This window comes from Bos indicus, chromosome 5 (genome assembly GCF_029378745.1).
Source record: "Bos indicus isolate NIAB-ARS_2022 breed Sahiwal x Tharparkar chromosome 5, NIAB-ARS_B.indTharparkar_mat_pri_1.0, whole genome shotgun sequence".
NCBI classification, from domain to species: domain Eukaryota; kingdom Metazoa; phylum Chordata; class Mammalia; order Artiodactyla; family Bovidae; genus Bos; species Bos indicus.
In genome coordinates, this window is record NC_091764.1 from 31,501,323 (window position 1) to 31,519,575 (window position 18,253).

The 18,253-nt window shown below is 39.1% G+C and overlaps 1 protein-coding gene across 1 annotated transcript; it reads right to left on the reverse strand.

Moving 5' to 3' along the window:
• Positions 1-12,753: 12,753 nt before the first annotated feature.
• On the reverse strand, positions 12,754-13,710 carry LOC109558366 (olfactory receptor 8S1-like). Its single transcript, XM_019959807.2, has one exon. It carries the CDS (start codon positions 13,708-13,710, stop codon positions 12,754-12,756), a length of 957 nt encoding a protein of 318 aa, XP_019815366.2.
• Positions 13,711-18,253: the final 4,543 nt, after the last annotated feature.

Genomic DNA, 18,253 nt, shown 5'->3' on the forward strand with positions numbered 1-18,253 from the left:
AGGGTGGATTAGCTGAGGGAAAGACAGGGACTAGGAAAGAGAGAAGAAAAACTTGAGAGCAACCGTAGTGGACATTACCGTGTTCTGGGCTTTTTCTGACTCAGATTTCCTGTCGCTCTGGTCTTTCCATGGTGGGCTCTCATCTGGACTGTGATGGTCTCTATGCCTATGGGAATCAGTATTTCTGTAGCCTACTTATAGGAAAAGCAAGACATCCTTTTTTCTTTCTGGTTGGAAATCATACTGAGAGCAGAAAACTGATACCCCAGAGTATCTTATTAAAGGCAGAGGCTTCAAGACATGTATCCTCTGAGCTCTGAATTTGTCCTGGCTTTCTCTCCTACAAATTACATGAGAAGACTATCAAATCCTCAACAGAAGATGTATAAAGAGCGTCTCTCCAGGGGACTCAGGTTCAACCATTTAGACTTCTCTTTATTTAGTTTCCTGTCTGATTCTAAATTCAATCATACGAGAATTTGTGATATGAGTGACTCTCACATATAATCCTTCAGAAGGGTACATACAGATTAGGCAATCAGTAGTTGGCTGGCTGAGCCTTGAATCCCAGATGGAGGAACCAATGTCTTTAAAAAAAAAAAATAAAAAATCTAAGTATAATTGACTTAGTTTCAGGTGTAGAACTTAGGCCAATGCCTGTTATTCCCTGAAGTCATAGCCTGCCCCATTTGAAACTCATTAACTAGACAAGTTGAAATTTGTAAGAGCCTCAAGTGATTCTGTTAAGTATGGTCTTTTGGAGCTTCTGTGTTGAAGTTACGGCCTAGGATGAGAACTCTGTCCCCAAATATAGCACCTGCCATATTGAATATTCATGCTAAAAGAATTTGAGAAATGGCTTGTGCAGGAGAGACTTTCTGATTTTCTCTGAAGCAGATCATAAAGCCCTCAAATGAGAGGTGCCCTACCCAACCTGGAGGAACGGGTCATCCTTATCTTCAAAGATGAAGAGACACAGAGGAATCTGAATGAACTGGCCTTACTGATCACACTCTTCCACTTCCAGTTTACTACACTTAGCTCACCTTTGTCCTATGACATCTTTCCATGACTTTTCAGTCTTTCCATATATACAATCAGATTTGTACCCTTAATCAAATCTCCCCATTACTGGAGGTGTTAGCTAACACTATGGCAGTAATCATAGAGCAATATATGTATATCAAATCAATACATTGTACACTTTAAATTTGCACAGTGTTATATGTCAATTATATTTTAATATAGCTGAAAAAAATCACTTGGGTTTATCTATTTCTTCATGCCTTCATTTCCTTATGAGGCTCCCATGTCATGTAAAAATTAAATAAATCTGTATGCTTTTCTCTTGTTAATCTGCCTCTTGTTACAGCAGTCCTAGTAATGAACTTAAAAGGGTAGAGAAAAAAGGTAGTTTTTCTCCTAATAAGTGTAAATATACTAATTGACTTCAGAATGCATGGATTCATACAGTATTTAGGGAATTATTTAGTAATCTTTCTTCTTTTAATCTTCAGAAATTCTAAAGACCAGAATTCAAAAGAGACAGAGACAATAAAGAACCTAGTCACAATACAATCCCCTTGTTTTAATTGCTACATTCTCACCTACTTATAAATAAATTTGTCTTTCAAAGTACACAAATTAAGATATAAAATCAACATATTATAAATATTGTCTTTCAGTATACCAGACAAAATTCTTTTAAAAGGCTAAGCTTTAAAACAAATATAACTGTCATTAAAATATATTATTTTGCACAGTTATTATTTTGAACAGTTATAACATTGAAAACAGATTTAGAGCTCACTAAAATATATATTCTATTTACACACATACACAGATTTTACTGAATACAGATTTGATGTCCTAGAGGAATGTGGACTATAGAGAAAATGATTTTGGATGTGAAGATTATTTTCAAAAAAAGGTAAAGAAACACTCTTCTTTGTATTTTATGCTTGAGGTAGTGATCTGCTTTCCCTGAGTGTGTATCCTCAAAGTTCTGATAACATATTGACTTTCATTGTGCTTTTGTCCTGCAAGATAAGAAATATCATGAACACCTAATGTTCCTATGTGACCTTCTGCTGAGGCTCTTGTAAAATACTATTATTTTGGACAGTAATTCAGGCAAGACTGACTATTTCTAGTACTCAACCACATTTACGTGTTGGTCAGTTGACCATTTCCTGTGGCAACTCATTTGCCTGTATTGGAGAAATGTAATTAAAAACAAAATCTCCCAGTCCAGAAAACTTCTCCACAAAGGTAGAAGAGAAAGAAAATACTTCTATTGTTGAATAATAACTAATCTGGATTGTAACTTGCATCAAAGAAAATCTGGTAGGAGATCATACAGAAAGTCTCATTTATTTATATAGCTGAGCAGATATGATTTGTTACATACTTGTTCTTGAGATAAATGATAACTAGTCACCAAGTAAGAGAATTTAAGGCACCATTTTCTACTCATAGTTCATCTCAGATTCATGTGGTAATTGAGGTGGCCATCTCTGTTTGCAAATTGGCTTTATCTAAAGGAAAAATAAACTTCTCACATCTATAAGACAGTTTTGGAGGGAGGCACATATTGCATTCACTTGCTTCCTTAATGACTGTAGTTCAGAGAGATGGCTTTCAGGTCCTTGAGAAACACATTCCTCCATTATAAAGCTGGTAAGAAGCTTATTTAACTTTTAGAAAGATTTGTGTGCATTTTAGAGTTAGAGAAAGAACTTAAAATTTTCCATAGTAAATGCTCTAAGAAGAGGGTGGGAGGAGAAATCTCCTATATTTTCACAGGGAAAAATAAGCCTCTTATTTTTAAGTTGTATTTACCCTTACACCTGTCACTGTTCTCCAAAATCAAGCCCTATTTCAGAAACTTTGCAGAATGTGAAGGGCCCTTTTCCACTCAGACTATCTTTGGTTTTACCTCCATGGCTGCTTAAAAGGCTGTAGATTTTCATCCCTATCTTGCTTGTGTAACCATAGCCTGGAACATGCAAATAAAGAGGAGAGTCAGTCACCTTTTTCAGCCACTTAAATCATAGAATCAGGTATGATTTTCTACCAGTGTATATCTAGGTGAAATTTGCATCTTTGAGGAAGAAGGTATGATAAATTATGGAGGCACCTTTTTCATTTGTGGAACCAATGCATACCTAAAGTCGTTACACAGTTGGTGTGGCTTTTGTGGTATAGGAGACTGTAACCCATGATTTAATAACTTTCACAGAAGAATAGGTTCCACTATCCCTGGCATGAATGAAGCACCATGATTTGGGTAAAACTTCCATGAAATGAAGTTGCAGTTCTATTAGCTGAAAGACTTGGTTAACTCTTTAGAACAAATCAGTAGCTGCCTTAATTCTTTATAATCTATTACTGCTGGTTGGTCATTAGAAATATAGTCCTATTGATTCATATGGCTCTAGATTTTACGTTGGCTAACCAAGGAGGAGTAGGGATATAAACAACAAGGGTACTCAATCTATTTTCCTGACAAAGCATTTGTCCTACATGATAAAGCACAATCAAAAAGAAGTTGACCAGTGGTTCAGTTCAGTTCAGTTCAGTCACTCAGTCGTGTCCGACTCTTTGTGAACCTATGAATTGCAGCACGCCAGGCCTCCCTGTCCATCACCAACACCCGGAGTTCACTCAGACTCACGTCCATCGAGTCAGTGATGCCATCCAGCCATCTCATCCTCTGTCGTCCCCTTCTCCTCCTGTCCCCAATCCCTCCAAGCATCAGAGTCTTTTCCAATGAGTCAACTCTTCCCATGAGGTGGCCAAAGTACTGGAGTTTCAGCTTTAGCATCATTCCTTCCAAAGAAATCCCAGGGCTGATCTCCTTCAGAATGGACTGGTTGGATCTCCTTGCAGTCCAAGGGACTCCCAAGAGTCTTCTCCAACACGACAGTTCAAAAGCATCAATTCTTCGGCGCTCAGCCTTCTTCACAGTCCAACTCTCACATCCATACGTGACCATAGGAAAAACCATAACCTTGACTAGACAAACCTTTGTTGGCAAAGTAACGTCTCTGCTTTTGAATATGCTATCTAGGTTGGTCATAACTTTCCTTCCAAGGAGGAAGCGTCTTTTAATTTCATGGCTGCAATCACCATCTGCAGTGATTTTGGAGCCCCCCAAAATAAAGTCTGACACTGTTTCCACTGTTTCCCCATCTATTTCCCATGAAGTGATGGGACTAGATGCCATGATCTTCGTTTTCTGAATGTTGAGCTTTAAGCCAGCTTTTCACTCTCCACCTTCACTTTCATCAGGAGGCTTTTTAGTTCTTCTTCACTTTCTGCCATAAGGGTGGTGTCATCTGCATATCTGAGGTTATTGATATTTCTCCCAGCAATCTTGATTCCAGCTTGTGCTTCTTCCAGTCCAGCATTTCTCATGATGTACTCTGCATAGAAATTAAATAAGCAGGGTGACAATATATAGCCTTGACGTACTCCTTTTCCTATTTGGAACCAGTCTGTTGTTCCATGTCCAGTTCTAACTGTTGCTTCCTGACCTGCATACAAATTTCTCAAGAGGCAGATCAGGTGGTCTTGTATTCCCATCTCTTTCAGAATTTTCCACAGTTTATTGTGATCCACACAGTCAAAGGCTTTGGCATAGTCAATAAAGCAGAAATAGATGTTTTTCTGGCACTCTCTTGCTTTTTCTATGATCGAGCAGATGTTGGCAATTTTATCTCTGGTTCCTCTGCCTTTTCTAAAACCAGCTTGAACATCTGGAAGTTCACGGTTCACATATTGCTGAAGCCTGGCTTGGAGAATTTTGAGCATTACTTTACTAGCATGTGAGATGAGTGCAATTGTGTGGTAGTTTGAGCATTCTTTGGCATTGCCTTTCTTTGGGATTGGAATGAAAACTGACCTTTTCCAGTCCTGTGGCCACTGCTGAGTTTTCCAAATTTGCTGGCATATTGAGTGCAGCACTTTCACAGCATCATCTTTGAGGATTTGAAAGAGCTCAACTGGAATTCCATCACCTCCACTAGCTTTGTTCATAGTGATGCTTTCTAAGGTCAACTTGACTTCACATTCCATGATGTCTGGCTCTAGGTCAGTGATCACACCATCGTGATTATCTGGGTCATGAAGATCTTTTTTGTACAGTTCTTCTGTGTATTCTTGCCATCTCTTCTTAATATCTTCTGCTTCTGTTAGGTCCATACCATTTCTGTCCTTTATCGAGCCCATCTTTGCATGAAATATTCCCTTGGTATCTCTAATTTTTTGAAGGGATCTCTAGTCTTTCCCATTCTGTTGTTTTCCTCCACTTCCTTGCATTGATCACTGAGGAAGGCTTTCTTAATCTCCTTGCTATTGTTTGGAACTCTGCATTCAGATGCTTATATCTTTCCTTTTCTGCTTTGCTTTTTGCTTCTCTTCTTTTCACAGCTATTTGGAAGGCCTCCCCAGACAGCCATTTTGCTTTTTTGCATTTCTTCTCCATGGGGATGGTCTTGATCCCTGTCTCCTGTACAATGTCATGAACCTCATTCCATAGTTCATCAGGCACTCTATCTATCAAATCTACGCCCTTAAATCTATTTCTCACTTCTACTGTATAATCATAAGGGATTTGATTTAGGTCATACCTGAATGGTCTAGTGGTTTTCCCTACTTGGGTATACTGAAAACATAGAGCACGCTAGAGATCTCCCCAAGAAAATTAGAGATATCAAGGGAACACTTCATATAAAGATGGGCACAATAAAGGACAGAAATGGTATGCACCTAACAGAAGCAGAAGATATTAAGAAGAAGTGGCAAGAATACACAGAAGAACTATACAAAAAAGATCTTCACGACCAACATAATCACGATGGTGTGATCACTCACCTAGAGCCAGACATCCTGGAATATGAAATCAAGTGGGCCTTAGGAAGCATCACTACGAACAAAGCTAGTGGAGGTGATGGAATTCCAGTTGAGCTATTTCAAATCTTGAAGGATGATGCTGTGAAAGTGCTGCACTCAATATGCCAGCAAATTTGGAAAACTCAGCAGTGGCCACAGGAAAAGGTCAGTTTTCATTCCAATCCCAAATAAAGACAATGCCAAAGAATGCTCAAACTACCACACAATTGCACTCATCTCACATGCTAGTAAAGTAATGCTCAAAATTCTCCAAGCCAGGCTTCAGCAGTATGTGAACCGTGAACGTTCAGATGTTCAAGCTGGATTTAGAAAAGGCAGAGGAACCAGAGATCAAATTGCCAACACCCTTTGTATCATCAAAAAAGCAAGAGAGTTCCAGAAAAGCATCTACTTCTGCTTTATTGACTATGCCAAAGCTTTGACTGTGTGGATCACAACAAACTGTGGAAAATTCTGAAAGAGATGGGAATATCAGACTACCTGACCTGCCTCCTGAGAAATCTGTGTGCAGGTCAGGTAGCAACAGTTAGAACTGGACATGGAACAGCAGACTGTTTCCAAATCGGGAAAGGAGTACATCAAGGCTGTATATTGACACCTGCTTATTTAACTTCTATGCAGAGTACATAATGAGAAAAGGCGGGCTGGATGAAGCACAAGCTGGAATCAAGATTGCTGGGAGAAATGTCAATAACCTCCCGTATCAGTAATATGCAGATGACACCACCCTTATGGCAGAAAGTGAAGAAATACTAAAGAGCCTCTTGATGAAAGTGAAAGAGGAGCGAGAAAAGGCTGGCTTAAAACTCAACATTCAGAAAACTAACATCATGGCATCTGGTCCCATCATTTCATGGCAAATCGATGGGGAAACAGTGGAAACAGTGAGAGACTTTATTTTTTGGGGCTCCAAAATCACTGCAGATGGTCACTACAGCCATGAAATTAAAAGATGCTTGCTGCTTGGAAGAAAAGTTATGACCAACCTAGACAGCATATTAAAAAGCAGAGGCATTACTTTGCCAGCAAAGGTCCATCTAGTCAAAGCTATGGTGTTTCCAGTAGTCATATATGGAGGTGAGAGTTGGACTATAAAGAAAGCTGAGAGCCAAAGAATTGATGCTTTTGAACACTGGTGTTGGAGAAAACTCTTGTGAGTCTCTTGGACTACAAAGAGATCCAACCAGTGAATCCTAACGGGTATCAGTCCTGAATATTCATTGGAAGGACTGATGTTGAAGCTGAAACTCCAATACTTTGGCCACCTGATGTGAAGAACTGGCTCATTTGAAAAGCCCCTTATGCTGGGAAAGATTGAAGGTGGGAGGTGAAGGGGACGACAGAGGATGAGATGGTTGAATGGCATCCCCAACTCAATGGACATGAGTTTGAGTGAACTCTGGGAATTGGTGATGGACAGGGTGGCCTGGCATGCTAGAGTCCATAGGGTCACAAAGAGTCGGACACAACTAAGCGACTGAACTGAACTGAAGTGATTTTAGATATTCATTTCATATTTAGCAATACTGTTTTTTAAATGTTGTATAATTTGTAACCTACAAAGGTAATTACAAACTCTCTAACCCAGATTTTAAATGCTAGTGCTTAATGAAGAAGGAAATCATGTGTGCAAGATATAGGAGATATATATATAGATTCAAATATAAGATGTGTTACCTTCAAGTGACACTACTGTAATATTCTGTGGCTCATATTCATTTTGTAAGTAATCCCATTTTTGCCTGTAACTAAAGTGATTTCAACACTTGCCTTTAAAAACTCTAGATGCTTGTCAGAGAAATCTCAGTAAAATGAAAAGCAGATAATGGTTCTTACCTTTTAGTTACGGAAAAGCAAATACTATTCTATGTGAAATGTGTCATTGTAAGGCTGCAGAACTTGAGACACGGCTGCTCTGATGTATGAATGTAACCTTTAATCTCCAAAAGGCAATAATTTCAATAGACTGTCTTATTTCATGGTATGTTGCCTTGGAAATAAAATTTAGAGTGATATTCTGCTTCTGAAAGTTAAGAGGTTTTGATATTCATTCCTTAAGGCAGAATAGGATAATTGGAATCCCCTTTCTTCCGTCACTTGCTGTAGTTGAGAACAAAATTCATGAATATGCTGGATTTACTACTCAGAGAGTTTTAGTCTTGTCTTATTTAAATTGAGCAGTATCAAGAACTCTAACTGTGTTAATAACCTTGGGCCCAATTATTTGGACTCTGAGAAATAAGAGAGAGAAATAAGCATGAGAGAAAAGTTCATGCTCAAAATTGGTTAATGCAGTATTTTTTACCACAGCAAAACTCTGCCCTTGATACAATTTGCAGCAACATGAGAAATAAAGAAGTTGGTATTGTGGTAAAAGGCTGAAAATATGTCTAATATAGTGGAATTTTTACATTAGATTTGGGGGGTATAGTTAATGATGCGCGTGTGCATGCTCAGTCATGTCTGACTGTTTGCAACCCTATGGACTGTAGCCTGTCAGTCTCCTCTGTCCATGGAATTTTCCAGGCAAGAATACTGGAGTGGGTTGCCATTTCCTACTCCAGGAGATCTTCCTGACCCAGGGATCAAATCCATGTCTCCTGCATTGGCAGGTGGATTCTTTACCACTACACCACCTGGAAAGCCCATACTTAATGACACTGGATAATAATTGAAAGTTAGATTTTGAAAATTGAAAGTAATGGGAAATGTTTATGATATCATTCCTGGTATAATGATAGTGTTAATAATAAATATATCAAAGAATGCCTACAAAAACTTTTTTCTATAGAACACATTTAGAAGGATAGAAATAAAATTATTTCTGTGTTACAGTTTTAGTTAGGTAGTTGATCTATTTTAATATTTTATTATTTAAATATTTACACAGAAAATGTCAATTAGTGTTAGTTCAGTTCAATTCAGTTCAGTCGCTCAGTCGTGTCTGACTCTTTGCGACCCCATGAATTGCAGCATGGCCAGGCCTCCCTGTCCATCACCAGCTCCTGGAGTTCACTCAAACTCATGTCCATCGAGTCAGTGATGCCATCCAGTCAAATCATCCTCTGTCATCCCCTTCTCCTCCTGCTCCCAATCCCTCCCAGCTAGTGTTAATTAATAAAATATAATTCAATAATCATTTATAATTTGAGTAAAAAATAAAGTGCATCAAATTTTAAATGCTTTAAAACATCCATGACATATTTTTATTCTTACTCTAAATTAGTGGGAAAAATTTAGCGAAGACCTAGCAACAAAAATTGAGTAGGCATTTTGTTTCATATAAAGTGAAATGTTAAAAATAGCAAAACATAAGGATCTTCAAAAAGATTTAGTGAATCACAAATGAATATTACATGTTTGATGAAACTTGTTAAAATATGCCAATACAAGTAAGATAAATTGGGCAAAGTCCCCCCAAAGAAGCAAAACAGGGACATAGATTGAAAGTGAAACAAAATGTTAAAGTGGGCTGAAACATATTTACCTTGTGTGAAAATCTAAAGTTTGTAGAAAAAGTGTTTTACCAGAAGAATTGATAACTGGCAAAATGGCTTTTAGGCAAGTACTTTTAGGTGAAAAGTCGAAGCACTTCTGCAGAATTTGTTACTGAGTCTGAGCTCACACTCCTTGCCACATGACTGGCCAGTAAATTGAGAGATGAATTGCTGAGACAAGGAATAACAACTTTATTTGGAAGGCCAGCAGACCAAGAAGATGGTGGGCTTGTGTCCTAAAGAACCATCTTCCCTGAGTTATTAAAAGAATTCAGCCTTCATTTATACCACAAAGGGAGGGAGTCAAGTCAAATATTTCCTTGTTCCAGTCAGCTTCCTGAGCGGATGGGTTAATTTCTTCTTCCCTGCAGTCATTCGCAGGTGGGTCTGGTCAGGATATTTCCTGTGAGCTAAACAAAGGTATTTTAGCTTAATGCTCATTATTACCTGGGAGGCAGGGTTCCTAGAGATGGATCATTATGTATAATTAAGCTTATAGGCAACATCCCTTTAATGATTAACTTGTAATGGAATACAAAGTTTCTTCTGTGTTACAAAGGTGAATTGAGGGTCTTGGGTGGGCACAGAGACACAAAGTGGGAGACATGGAGAAAGAGAAAGACTAAAAGGATTCCTGATGCTCTTAAGCCCTCCCACCCTAATTTGAAAGAAGTTACTACAGGCTTTGTGTAGGCGCATATTTCTGTATTTTGCTTCATTGTAAAGTCCAGAACAAAAGTTTTTCTTCATTATCAGTCCCAAGCATTGATGCAATGAATTTCTTAGATCCATACTTATTCTAGGACAGACAGAAGTTCTGCTTTTGACGGTTGTTTAATCATCTCCCTCTCTAGACTGATTCCTTCTCTGATGTTTTTTTAACACTATTTGCTCTTATTGACGGAGAAGGCAATGGCACCCCACTCCAGTACACTTGCCTGGAAAATCCCATGGATGGAGGAGCCTGGTGGGCTGCAGTCCATGGGGTTGCTAGGAGTCGGACACGACTGAGTGCCTTCACTTTCTCTTTTCACTTTCATGCATTGGAGAAGGAAATGGCAACCCACTCCAGTGTTCTTGCCTGGAGAATCCCAGGGACGGGGGAGCCTGGTGTGCTGCCATCTCTGAGGTCACACAGAGTCGGACATGACTGAAGTGACTTAGCATAGCATAGCATAGCTCTTATTGAACCCTTTCCCTTTCCACATCTCTCATCATTCCTTCTCTCCACATCAGTACAACTTTAATCCCTTTTGTGCTATATTTCTGTAGTATGTTTGTGTGTGTGTGTGTGTGTGTGTGTGTGTGTGCCAAATTTCATGCCCTCGTAGGTAAGGACTGTGTTTGTCTCCCTTACTGTACGTAGTACTTTGGGAACTTATGCAAAGGAAGTCTACTTTGGGGATGGTGATCAAAATGATACAGGTGGTGGTCTTTTGTGGTAATACTCCTAAATAGTCCATAAAAACAATCAGAGTGGTGGAGAGGCACCATTTAAATGGCTGCAACATGTCTCCTTGTGAAGTTGGGTAGGTAGTCAGTTGTCTAGGGTGTATAAAGTGAAAGTGAAAGTGAAGTCGCTCAGTCGTGTCCGACCCTCAGCGACCCCACAGACTGCAGCCTTCCAGGCTCCTCCGGTCCGTGGGATTTTCCAGGCAAGAGTACTGGAGTGGGGTGCCATTGCCTTCACTTGGGAGCAAAATAACTAGTAGTAGGACATGTATATCAAAATCATTATTGGCATAAACAAATTATTCTCCATACTTATTGTGCTGACATACTTATTGCCCAATCTCCTTATCATATGTTCTCAGACTTTAACATTTTTGCCAGTCTGATAAGTATGAAGTGGCATTTTATTTCACATTTTTCCATTTCCTTCTGAAGTTGGCCATCTATGTTTATATTACTGGCTTATAATATTTGCATTTCTCCTTCAGTGAATTGTCCTTATATATATTTAAATATATCTTTTTCCAATTCAAAAAAAAAGAAGTATCATATTTATAAATGTACTAGTGTGAAAGGAAGAATTCTAAAGATAGCCCCTCAAAGTTCTCATTCTCTGGTTATCAAACACTAATTTAGAAACTGCTGCAAAGGGATTTTGTAGATGTAATTAAAGTCCCAGATTAGTTCATCTTAAAATATGAGAAAACTAAAATACAAGATTATACAGGTGGTCCCAATCTCATCCCAGGAGCCCCTTTGAAGCAGAGTATTATCTCCAGGTGTAGAAGAGAGGAAAGGAGAGCAGTTCATCACATAAGTACTCCATATATGCTGGCTGTTTTGAAAATGGGGATTGCCACGTAAGAAGTGAAGAGACTTCTGAAATTGAAAGCAATCCTCATCCCACAGGCAGCGAGGATTTGGCGACCTTAAACCTACAGTTTCAAGGAACTGAACTCTGCTAAGTACCTGAATGAACTTGGAAGCATATTCTTCCCTGGAGCTTCTAGGTAAGAGCCCAGCCCAGCCAACACCTTGATTTCAGCCTTGTAAGATGATAAACAGAGAACCCAGTGGCATCCATTGGCATTTTTGACCTAGAGAACTGTACGGTATTAATGGGTGTTATTTTAATTTGATAAATTTTTGATAATTTATTATGGCTGCAATAGAGAACAAGTATACCTTCCCTGGTGGCTTAGTGGTAAAGAATCTGCCTGCAGTTCAGGTGACACAGGAGACTGGAGTTTGAAACTTGGGTCTGGAAGATGCTTTGGAGGAGGAAATGGCAACCCACTCCAGTATTCTTGCCTGGAAAATCTTGCCTGGACAGAGGAACCTGGTGGGCTATACTCCATAGGTTTGCAGAGAATGCGACATGACTGAATGAGCCTGCACCGAGCATACCTGGCAAATTGCAACTCCCATCTGTTGATCATATTTATCTACTTATGCCTGTCTCTGGAGGCACTACCCCATAATGGGCTTGTGCTCTACCCCATAAAGCCTAAGTCTATGTTTTTCCTTTTTCAGAGATTCAGGATTTTTTATTCCTAGAAAAAAACTTCCCCCCAGACACATCAATTCAAACACAAAGTTGAGAACAAAAAATATTTCAGGGTTTATCCTAATTTGAATGATTTTCAAAAATGTGACTCATAAAGAGACTTGTCATTAACTAAATCTAGGAAACAGGTTTTTCTCAGACATATGTTCTGTCTTTGAGTAGGATTGATTCTGAGCCATGGTAAGGAAAATAACTCCTACACTTTACCTTGATAATTTTAAGGGAGAATCAGCAATGCACAGTGCTACGTGTGACAATAGGAAATCAGGAACTTCTTAATGTCAATCTTTAGATTTCTTGCAGTTCTCTTCTGCATTCCCTTCATGGTCTATCTCTTCCATGCTGTCTGAGACATTGTAAATATTTTAGAATCGTTCTTCTCAGAGCTGCTTTCACCTCTTTGTTCTTCAAGCTGTAGATGAGAGGATTCACCAGGGGGGTGATTACACTGTACTGTATGGAGAGGATCAACTCCAGAGGCGAACCTGAGGTTGGCATGAGATAACGAAGAATGGCTGAGCCATAGAACAGGATCACTGCAGTGAGGTGGGAGGAGCAGGTGGAGAAGGCCTTGCTTCTGCCTGTGGTGGAGCTAATGCTCAGGATGGTGGAGACAATGCGGGTGTAAGAGAAGAAGATCAGGAGGCAGGTCCCAATGGCATGCAGGAGGGCAGAGGAGAGCAGCATTTCGGCATTGGTGGAGACATCAGAGCAGGAGAGGGGAAAGAGGGAAGGCAACTCACAGGAGAAGTGGTGGATGGTTTGAACCTCGCAGAAGTCCAAATCCAAAGCCAGGAGAATGTTGATGAGTGCATCCAGAAAGGCCACTACCCAGGAGCCCCACACCAACCTCACACACAGCTGTTTCCTCATCACCTGTCTGTAGAGCAGAGGGTGGCAGATGGCAGCATAGCGGTCATAGGCCATCACTGAGAGCAGGCAAGCCTCAGTCCCGGTGGTGGCAAACACAAAGAAGACCTGAGCCATGCATCCCTCTACTGAGATGACTTTCCTCTGAGACAGGAGGTTCTCAAGCATCTTGGGTACAGTGACTGAAGAATAGCAGAGGTCTTGGAAGGAGAGATGGCTCAAGAAGAAGTACATGGGTGTATGGAGGGTAGAATCTGTATGGGTCACAAGTATTATCAGCAGGTTCCCCAGAAGAGTCAGAAGGTAAATCATCAGGAATAGGACAAAGAGCAGAGCCTGGATGTGGGTGTCGGCAGACAGCCCGAGGAGGATGAACTCCTTAATGCTGCTGTGATTCCCTGTGGCCATTTATGGTCACTGTTCTTTAGAGAAAAATTAGGAAGAGGACTGAAATTTCTTCTTTCTACAGCAGTTTCCAGAAGGCATTGTTCTGTTCTCTTTCCTTACGGAGTCGATCCTTGAACAGCATGGGTATGAATCATGGCAGTCCATTTATATTTTTAAATATAGTACTTACGTTTTCATTTTACAGATCTTTAACTAAGTATGAAGAAAAGATTTATGTTAGATTAGAGATCACAATATGTGGAATCAAAAGAGCTAGTCTTGAGTTCTAATTTAACTGTTTTAGCTTCCTGCCATTGTATACCATTTATCAATGTCATTTTTTAAAATAATGAAAATATGATAACACATTTACAGGAGACTTGGAAAATACTGAACAAAGTTACATATAGTTTCACTATATATTACAATTTTTTAAAAAATAGATAAGATTTTTAGTTGGAGTTTCAATATCAAACTCTCAAAACCTAATAGAATGAATACAGAGAAGTAGAAGGATATAGTAGACCTGAAAAGCACTGTGAACCAATTCAACATAATTAAGATTTATACAATTTTCCCCAACCAGGGGATCAAACCCAGGTCTCCTGAATTGTGGGCAGATTCATTACTGTCTGAGCCACCAGGGAAGCCCATAATTTTCACACAGCAGTAGGATACAAATTCTATTCAAGTTCTCATAGATTACAAACTAGGAGACACTGGAACGTATCCAGGGACAAAACTTTAGGTGCAAAAATTTGATGATCTAAAGGTACTGAAATCATACAGAGTCTATTCTATTATCACTGTAGAATTAGGTTAGAGATCAATATCAAAAGATATTTAAAAATAATGCACTTATTTTCAAGTGCAATGTGACATTTACCAAGAGATATCTTTGACCTAGCTCAATGTCATTGATTTTTGAGGCAGAGATCACATTACTCAGGTTTTCAACTTGTGGGAAGGTGTGAGGGTGGTTGCTGCCCCTAACTCCTGTGATGTTCAAGAGACAATTGTATATTCCTTCCTCTCTGGTCTGATCTTCATTTTCTGAGCCCTCATATTTGCCTTCAGTGGTTCTATGGAGTTGTTTTCCCTGGCTTTCTGCTGGACCATCTGTGAACTCTGAACCTGCCCCACAAGATTTTTCCCAATAGGATGAAATGTGAGGATATCATCCACTCTACAGGCCTACCAGAGAACTGCCTTTATGACTATATTATGCCATCTTCTTCGTCTGAGCCCTTGTATTCCACAGCTTTCCTCATCATCTTTTAGGGATTCCAACAAACATCCAGGAGAGGTACAGATCTCCAGTCACCTTTATTACCTGGTCTTTACTGCCCATTTAAAACTGATTCATTAACTGATTAGTGGTATTAATAGCATGTTGTGTTTGGGTAGCAGTTTATCTTATACAAATGACTTTCACATGTTTTCTACTGTGGGGTGTGTGTTTGTGTGTATGTATTACGTTTGTGTGTGTATGATGGATGGTGAGAGAGGAGAGTGAACTCATTTCACAGGTGAGAAAATTTAAGCCCCAATATTATCTAACTTGTCTAGATCCCCACACTGATTAGTTCTTTCAACAGCAAGGATTTAAATCTGCTTCATTTGGTTGTTAAGCAAAGGCTTTTCTTCTATACCACTTACTTAGAGAACAGGCCAAACTCTTTAGTTGCATTTCAAAGCATTAATGACCTATGGATTCTCTTGATGCCCCACTGCTGAGGTCAGATAGCTTTGCTTGTTTCTGATCACCCTGTGAACCTTCCTTTTTCTCTCTGACTTGGTTCAAGCTGATATATTTTGTGGTGCACTTGTTCCATGAGTTCTTCTTTGATCAGTTCCTGCTCATTTCTCACTTAAACCTCTGTGGAAATAATTATTAACCCCCTAATTCCTCATTTTTCAAATGAGGAAAATAAAGATAAATAAGCAAATTCAAGATTCTAATTTACCTCTTTCTAGTCCAGGGACTTAAAACCTTGTCTGTTTCCCTTTGATATATAACAATTCATCAACACACTGTAAGTTTTTCCATCATCTGTATTAAAATCTTCATCACTGAGTGATACGTGTGTCATTTTTGTCTCTACAATGAGAGTGCATTTTCTACAAAGACAGGGCAGGAATTAGGCTGTTAGTTTCTATGCCTATAGTCACACACACACACAAACACACTCAGATCAAAATATAATGAACCTGCAATCAATTATTGTTAAATAAAGACAAAAATTAAGAAAACTGGACAGATTATGTAGCAAAAACTCTTGGTGATTATTTCCAAGCCCAGATGTTCAAGTTGTAGTTCAAAGAACTAATCAGTGTGGGGATCTAGACAAGTTAGATAATTTAAGCCCAAATTACCTGTGAAATGAGTTAAGGGAGTTAAGGGAGGCTGAAATTAGGAGAGAAAGGGAGGAGGTAGATTTCTCATCTCCTTTCACTATAATAGACTGACAAAGAGCTTAGCTCTTTCTGAAATCATCAACACCCACAGATCCCTACTTGAGAGGGATCACATTACGCTTTGCTTAATATGCAACATTCATTTATCTATCCATCCATCCATCCATCAAAAGTGAAAGTCACTCAGTCATGTCCGACTCTTTGCAACTCTGTGGACTATACAGTCCATGGAATTCTCCAGGCCAGAACTGAAGTGGGTAGCTGTTCCCTTCTCCAGTGGATCTTCCCAACCCAGGAATTGAACCAGGGTCTCCTGCATTGAAGGTGGGTTCTTTACCAACTGAGCTATTAGGAAAGCCCTCCATTCATGTTATTTAATAAGTAGTTTTGAGTCTGTTCACTCTAAGGTACTGTGTTATACATGCAGTCAAAGACAAGTCTGCATGTATGTTTTTGTATTCACCCAGTCAGTCTGTGTCTTTTGCTTGGTGCATTTAATCTATTTACATTTAAGGTAATAACCAATATATATGATCCTATTACCATTTTCTTTCTTTCTTTTTTTTTGTAAATCTTGTTAAATTGCTGTATGAATGCACCTACCTGAGAGACTATTCTCCATTATTCAAGGTGATCAATCCTTCTAGCCTTTTTTCTCATCGTCAGATAGAATCCTGATATGTAGTTGTATGTTCAGATTCAGTCTTTACTGGAGCTCTCATGTCTGCTTTGCTGTCTATTAGAGTAACTCTACCTCTTGAACTCTGAATCATTCCTGGGATCTCTAGCTTTGGTGTCTACCAGACAGATCTAATTTTGGTATCTTTTGTGACTTGCAATAAAAGGTATGATCCTGCTCAGAAGGTAAATTTCCCAGTCCTTGAACTTGCTATTACATACTACCCTATCCCTGTTACTGTGCGTATCAAGGACTCATATAACTCCCAAACTCTGGGCCCTTATTTAGAATATGTATATCTGAATCACCTATGAGTTTTGTCCAGCGTGTGATCTGTTGTCCAAGGAGTTGACCCAAAATAATGATGATTCATCAATGAAGAACCTGTAAAAGTCAGTTTTATCTGAGTTTGTAAAAATACTTTGAAAGTAAAGAACTTCTCTGGATTTTGTACAAACAAAATAATACAGTGAACAAAAGTCATCCTTTTCAAGAATGTGAAAATTTAAGAATTTAGGATTAAGTATAAAAATTCATCATAGAAGCTGGTCCAGTTCTTCCCTATTTACTTTGTAATATAGATTTGACCATAAGGACAAAGCCCTAGCTTGAAAACACTCTAGAATCTTCAGAGAATTTTAGATAAGTTTTGATTATGGATCCAAAACCTGAGAACTTCTATCCTAAAATGGAAATACCACAGTTTATCAGTGAGACAGCTACATTATGTAAATTCATGACCCATCTCACTCCAGGACCCAAGCACAAAACTCTTTACTAACCTTCTTTTAAGGAAGGACAACATCTACATGTTAATTTTTAAAGAAATGGCAAATTATTAATATCAAGATCTTCTCACTTACCTCCAAGAAGAAACACAGTGAATTTAATTCAGCCCAAAGTTTGAGTGAGTAGTTTCAGATCTAAAAATGGGTGTGAGAATAGGGAGGTCATGAGATAATTCCTGAGAAGGCAGAGCTAGAAAAGAGAAGCCCAAGGGATCCCCCCAAACTGTTTACCTTACCAATTTTCCTTGAACACTCAAAATAAAAACAGAAATTCATCATCCCATACTCCCCCCCACACCAGAAACCATCTTAAGGAAAGTGAAATGAAAGTGAAAGTTTCTCAGTCGTGTCCAACTCTTTGCAACCCCATGGATATAGAGTCCATGGAATTCTCCAGTCCAGAATACTGGAGTGGGTAGCTCTTCCCTTCTCCAAGGGATCTTCCCAACTCAGGGATTGAATCCAGGTCTCCGGCATTATGGGCAGATTCTCTACCAGTTGAGCCACCAGAGAAGCCCAAGAATATTGGAGTGGGTAGCCTATCTCTTCTCCAGGGAATCTTCCCGACCAAGAAATGGAACCAGGGTCTCCTGTATTGCTGGCGGATTCTTTACCAGCTGAGCTATAAGACTGTATGAAGTGAAATAATAGACCTGAATTCAAGTATCATCCTAAAAAA